This window comes from Sphaeramia orbicularis, chromosome 6 (assembly GCF_902148855.1).
Source record: "Sphaeramia orbicularis chromosome 6, fSphaOr1.1, whole genome shotgun sequence".
In the NCBI taxonomy this organism is placed as follows: Eukaryota; Metazoa; Chordata; class Actinopteri; order Kurtiformes; family Apogonidae; genus Sphaeramia; species Sphaeramia orbicularis.
Window position 1 is genome coordinate 39655710 of NC_043962.1, and position 7112 is coordinate 39662821.

Here is a 7112-nt window from a genome sequence, read left to right on the forward strand (position 1 = left end):
GAGTGAAGGGGGTCAGAGTCTGCCTCCAGGCTGGCAGTGGGTGTGACTGCCCCCTCCCTCCTCCATCTCTCCCTCCCTCTCTCTTCTGCTTCAGGCCATCCATAGATTTCAGCTCTGCAGAAATGAGCTCGAGGCTCGGTGTTGGAGGGGTTGGGCGAGGGGGCTCGTGGCCCGGAGGCCGGCTGCAGTGCAGTATGGGTGCCCCCTTCTTGCTCGCCCCACCCACGCCCCACACACATCCCCCTCTCTCTCCCCACACATCCTGCCTGAGGCTTACCCCCCGGCCATCCCAGACAAAGGCTGCAGAGGGATGAGAGGCATGAGGGAGGGGAGGGGGGTGGCCTGAGGAGAAATCCAACATTTAGGGGGTTACTTAAGCTGCTGACGGGGGCCAATGAACTCTGGGATATGTGAGCTATTTGCTGGCCTGGTGTTAGTAATGCAGCCATAGGATGTTTAGCTGGATTAGTCAGGTTTTATGCCATTACTGTATGTACATCTGTGTTTGACTGTGTTTCTAAACCCATCCAGTCTAGGCTTGTCTGAGCTTCAGTAAATACAGGCTGACCAGTTTTTTTAATGGAGGCTCATTCTCCTGTTGACCTCAGGTAAAAAGGTATGGCTGGTTATTTGTTGTTTTTTAGTCAGAGTAACAAAGCTCCTGCATTGCTAGCATGTATTCATAACAGCCTGGCGCCCTGGGGCGTAGAGGTGGGGGTGGATGGTTTTATCTGAAGCCTGATCGGGCCTGCAGTCGGGAGCTAAAGGGCGTACTGAAGCAGCTCGAGGGCAGATGAGATAGAAAACGCAGCCAGTGAGGCTCAAAGGAAAATCATTTGTGTTGTGTTGGAAGTTTCCAGGCGAGTTCTGTGTGAATTCAAAGATGAGCTGTGTTTTCAGGTTTTGCAGAGCAGAGATGTGGTTTCTACATCCAGAAAGGGTCTTTGTCATGACCTATACAATGTCTCTAGAGTCTCAGAAGATGACTATTGAAATGTAAATGGTTAGGGATTACTAGTTACCCTATCAAAACGTAATAAGCAGACCTGCAAACAATCTGCACCGACAGGTTCTCCACATAATGTTTGTAGTTGTAGTCATTTAAAAGTATCTATTACACATGAATAGCCCCTAGTATTTAGTAGTGTACTGTGAGGTTAAAGGAGTTGTTACAAATTAAACAACAGTGAGAGACAGGAAAGAGGACATGAGTTTGACAGTATTCTCTATGTGGACAGTTATAAGGTTTTATCTTAAAATATCTTAACAGCTGACATATGTTTGTATTTTTCATTGTCTTACCTATTACAACACTTGACCTTATAGTATTTCCTTATACCTCCATTTCTAAAAAAATTCTGTGTATTATTTATTTATTTATTTAACATTTTTTTCAGTCATTGGTACTAAAATAGTAAACAAAGATTTTGGTTACATTATCTCGGCTACTTGTCATCATTTTGTTTGGTTTTATTTGATCATGTTCATTTGATATGGACAGGCCCTTCTGAAATAAACTGCAGATTCTATCTTGGCCTAGTATTATATAATGTAACTTACATTATTACAAAGTTTGATAACTTAATTATATGCACTTAAATGTGTCAGTGAAAACCTCAACGGAATATTCTGCACAACACTGATTGTCACTTAAATGTTTTGTTTTGTTTTTTTCTTTTTACCTCTAGTCATCCTGTCCTGTAAAGTTTACGTTCTTTTCTGATGTCCAAAGGAGAATGTTGTTTTAATCAAGACTTTCCTGCACAGTGTAAAAATGCAAAGCAGTCAAACTGTATTGTACATATAGACATTTTACTGAAAATAATCTGTAGAATCCCCAATACTTTGATTAGTAACTATCATTTAATTTGACATTTTTCTCAGTAAAGTGCAATTAGATTTATTTTGAAAGTTAAATAAGTATTAACATGTAACTAGTCGCTCCAGCGTAGTGTGGAGGCCACACCCTTTGGATGTGTGTGGAGCTCCCACAGATACAGTATGGTGCGTGCAGACATATGTGTGGTGCAGGGGAGGTTAGCATGCCTACAGGCCATGTGGCTCCATAATGCTCTGATTGTGTTCCTGTGTGGACCTGGAGCTTCATTCCTATCCTCTGCTGTCAGCTCTGCCTCCAGGCTCTGCTTTACAACAAAATGGCAGCCCAGTTATCTGTACAAAAGATTTTCAGCTTCTGTCTCCCAACAGAAATTGAGAGGGGGGGAGGCTAGGTGAAGATTTATTCTGGTGTGTCTATGCAGTGATAAATAAATAGAAAAGCTGAGTGATGAAGAAGAGTTGGATGAAACAGATGATCAGCTCTGAGCATCGCTGGGCTGAACTTTGAGCTTGACTTCTTTACAGAAAGGTAGAAGTAATATCAGTCATGACAAATGTTGTACCAGATAAATACGTAACAAACAAAATCAGAGCCAGTATCCAGCAGAAACCATGCCTTTCACTCAGAGGTTCAAACAGCCTCTGCAAATAATCTGAAAATGTATGTGAGGACAGAGAATTTCCATTTTCTGCTACAGTCCTTTAGCTCCATTACACTGCAGAGGGAAATATTTTTACTCCACTACATTTGTGTTTGGGTTTTGTTCTTGAGGAGTTCACACCTGGGTGTCAAGCTGAAAAAGTTTGTAAACTTCTTTTTTTTTCAGGTCTTTATAATGAAGAAAATATATAGTGAACATAACTCTGTTGCCTGAGATCATTTAAATGTAAAAGTAACTCTGGTTTGGTTTTCAGACAGTCTTTTGTTGGCTCAGGCCTGGGGCTCTGCTCATGTTGGAAATAATAGCCCGGTTGTCTGTACAATAGTTTGCACCAGTGGCTCGCAAACATCACTTGGTGCCACGTGGGGGCCGAGTGGAAAATGGTCTATTTCATAGCCCATTTTCAGCCGAGGTGTAGTTTTTGCTCCAAACTTTTTTTTTTACATCAGGTAAAAAGAGTCATCAGAGGCCCCGCCCACAGAGACCCAACAGGGCTGTATTTCCCCTTTGTCACCCTGGGGTCACTTCAGGAAACTGCTCATTCTCACGTATTCTCTTTCAAACAACAGTTCGTCTCTGCCCCGTGACGTTCTTTTCAGACGTTTCGCCCCATTGAGCTCGCCCCGGGACATTTCAGCAGCATGGGAAGCGACGCTCCGAGTCATTGCTGCTGTGAATTGAATTACTGTTTGGATAATGTACAATCTTGGGAAAGAGGGCTTGTTGTAGCAACATCTGCGTGAATGCAGAGGAGTTTTGTGTGGCTAGTAGCTGCAGGGCTGTACCTGGCCTGGGGCAGCAAACACACCTTAGACATGAAGGCGTGGTGACCTGCTTACAGGTCTGGGCTGAATGTGTGATTAAAAATGTGTGGGAGATGCAAAATAACCTCCAAGTGGAAGGAAACACAAACTGGGTTTAGTAATAGTATTAGTATGGGAAAGTGTTTTTACAAATGCAAGACCTTAAGAGGGTTTAAAGCAGCTTCGAAACTTTAAAATGAAGAATCAGACCAAGGACACTGTCAACATGATGTCATAATTTTTTATTTTTTTTATTTTTTTTTTTTTACAGTTTTCTATGTTTTCAGATTTTTTTTCACTTTCTTTAAATTTAAGTTCAGTTTGGACATTTAGTCAAATACTTAAGTTCAATTTTGTCACACTTGTACTTGAGCATAGCACTCTACTAAAGTCAGCACCTGGATTTAACTAAGCAAAGACTCAAGAGCCTGTCATTGGTTCCAGGTTTTTCCATCAATAGATTTCTTCCCTGTTATATGCCTGATATTTCAATATGACAGTGTCCCGATTCATCAGGCCCAAACTGGGAAGTTGTGGTTCAGGGAGACATCATTTTCTTTCACGGATTGTCCTCCACAGAGTCCAGAATCCAACTGAGAGTCTTTGGGATGTGGTGGAGACTTTATGCAGCGTCTGACTCTCCATCATCATTTAACGATCTGAGACAAAATGAAGCACCTCTTGATGAAAGCAAATGTTGTAATATTTATTGTGACATTACGAGGCATAAAAGATGCCAGACCATGTGTAATATTAAGTTACTGAATATTAAATCTACAAATAGAGTATTTTTAAAGTATCAAACATTGGCTCCACAACCACCAACTACAACATGAACATGTTTGTGTCTTTATCCTCTAGTGATAAAAACAGAATAACATGCTGTGATAAAATGCTTCCAAAGGGGACATTTTGAATACTTATAGTTTTTATACATTGAAGAGTATCTTATTTGTAATGTGCATTTTAACTCTTAGGCCCATTCTATTAGTCACAGCTGTACCATTATGCACAAAAAATGTGCCATAAAAAAGCTCTAAAAATATTGTAATTATCATTATATTCTACTTTCATTGATCAGTTTTTTTTTCACCCACATCTGATCTAATTATTGATATTAAATACTGATTCATTTTGAAAAATTTTAACCCTTTTACCCACTACTATCCAAAGTTCAGATGGTGTCATTTTCATTCACTAGGTGGTGAAAAAGTGGTTCTCTGATCATTATTCTGCCACTATCAGGTCGATGTAGCTCAAATTGAGTTCACATCAATTGTCTAACAATTCTCTTTCTTCATGCCACTACCTTGAGTTTACATGATATCATATTTTGACACCAGGTGGTGTGTTTTTCTCAAATGCTCAGGGGAGCTTCTGTTAAAAAATCAGTTTCTTGGACATTATTAATGAAATAGTAGGCCAGTCAAGCTCAAATTTAGTTGATAGCGATCATCCAAAATTAAGTTGGTATCTTTTGTATGTTGTTTCAAGAGGTTGACCGATATGGGTTTGTCTAAGGCCAATGCCAATTTTTGAAAATCTGGTCTGCCGATGGCCGATATCTACAGCCAGTTTTTTAGGCTGAAATTTAAGGCCAATTTTTTATTTATTTATTTATTTTTTAAAGTACATGGACCATAAAATACTACTGAAATACTTCGATAATTAACATTTTTATGCAGTACTATAAATTAAATCATTAATACTTGTACACATAGTACTCTTTTAACATTTATTGAACTTCAAGTGCTGCCCACACAGGTGCCTGATCAAATATCTTATCAGATTTTTACTACTGATCAAATATTGGCTTAAAAAAAATTTTTAAGGCCGATGGCTGATATTGGAAAAAAAGCAATATATCGGCTGGCCGACATTTCGGGCTACTTCTAATTGTGTCATTTATTCGCTTTATTATATAGCAGAGGATTGGGGGGATTTTGGGGATATACCCTTGCTGTTGGCCCCTGACAGCGTGAACCTCATTTATTTATGCTGTTAATTTATGTCAAACTATTTCTATCTCACAGTCATCAAAGTATTTTGCTGCATAATTTATCGTGTACCGTGTGTGACTAATGACATTTGATTGTTAGCTATACATCATACATCTGTTGTATAGCTGTAGTTGCACTGGAGCTATAAACCTGTCATGTACTGGACAGAAAAAATTCAGCTGCAGATGTTAAATGTTCTTGGCTCCCAGTTCTGCATGTATTCATTATTTTAGGGGACAAATGATACATTATGCCCTTGCTGTGGTTGGTTTGATGTGTGATCTGTGACCAGACTTGGCATAATGCTCGTCTTTCTCCTTCAGGTTGCTTCAGGCTCTGGTGCCGGCTCCTCCACCACCGCCTCCTCCCGCCAGCAGCTCCGTCAGCGGATCACGCGAGTTAACCTCAGGGACTTCATCTTCTGTCTGGAGCAGGATCGCACCACGGCCCGCTCCTTAATGCTCTACAAGGCGCTACTGAAATGAGGTGTCCCACAAGGAAGCGCACTTGGCCCACTGCAGATCACAAACTGGATTACACTTCACCTCTTCCATCCGTCACGGGTGTTTCTTAATCGGATTATTTTGGCTTCTGTCCCCTTCCCAGCACCTTTTTTATCATCAGTTCAATCACAACTTTGAGAAGAATCTCTCGTTTTCAGCTAATCCACATGCCTACAACTGGACAGCACATTGTCTTTTCAACTCTGTGTTTCTTATAGCAACAGATATTAATATAAAACATGCAGAGTTGAAAAGGTGTGGATCTGAAACTTGGCAAAACTGAGAGTGCGGTCTGTTTTCAAAGTCTTTTCTGGACTGTGTGGTGAGCAGATCCTCAGCTTGGACTCCAGCGCTGTACCTTAAGAGGTGCCTTTAGAGTCTCTTTCCTAACCTCTCCGTAGTGACATTCAGATTTTATGTCAACTCCTTGTTATTCGTAGCCCACTTAGCTACCGACTCAGGACGCCGGGCTCATGGGCTCCCTGGTTTGTTGTCGTTTCTTTTTGTAAGTTTTCCATCACAGTCAGATCTGTGATAAATTTCTTCTCAACTCTACAAGTTGGTACGGTCACATAACCGACTGTCTGTTTTACAGTTTGAATCATCTGCCGCTTCAGGGTGGAAAAGAATAACGAGTTTCTGGAATGTTTTATTCAGTATCATAATGAATGATCGTTGGTGTCAGAGGAATGTGTACCGCGAGTACTGTGAAGAATAGATGGTGAGGAAGTGTGAATGTGCTGTAACGGGGCCGGTAATGGTTCAGAAGGCGAAGTTGGTAGATTTTAATTTGTGTGTGTGAACTCCTGCCATGGAGGCCGTATAATATTTGTGTGTGTGTATGTGTGAGTGTGGAGTTGGTGTGGATCTATGGGATAATCATGCTCATAATGGTGACACTTGACGGACTTGAAAGGTTAAAGGAAAGGTTCGACATGTTGGGAATACTTGTTTACATGATTAGATTGATACCACCAAACCAGGCTGGAAAACAGTACATCTGTTTTCCTGTTTCTACCATAAGACTCTTCAGGAACCTTTTGAGGGTCTTTATTTAGGTCTGTGGAGATGGTTTCACCATCTACAAAGTCCCCGCTCTGGCTGGACCTCAAACTCTTAACCAGGAGTGAATGGTCCATTTTGGTTTCTAGGTTTTAACAGAACGGTTCTTTCTCTTCAAGTGGTCTTTGACATTCTTTTAAAACACAATAGTATTAAAGGTGACGTGAAGCTCCAGTATCACCAGTCATCCAACCAAAACTAACTGCTACAATACTCAAATCTCAATCAGAGCTGTAATATTTT

The 7112-nt window shown here is 40.7% G+C and overlaps 1 protein-coding gene across 2 annotated transcripts in view; it reads left to right on the forward strand.

Annotated features, from left to right (window-relative positions):
- Positions 1-7112, forward strand: part of LOC115421318 (transcription initiation factor TFIID subunit 4-like) — a 37332-nt gene extending 30220 nt beyond the window's left edge. For both annotated transcript variants that reach the window (XM_030137142.1, XM_030137143.1), the window contains exon 15: positions 5628-7112. In XM_030137142.1, the coding sequence (XP_029993002.1) occupies positions 5628-5789 (162 nt within the window). In that variant the 3' untranslated portion in view covers positions 5790-7112. The remainder of the gene's footprint in view (positions 1-5627) is intronic.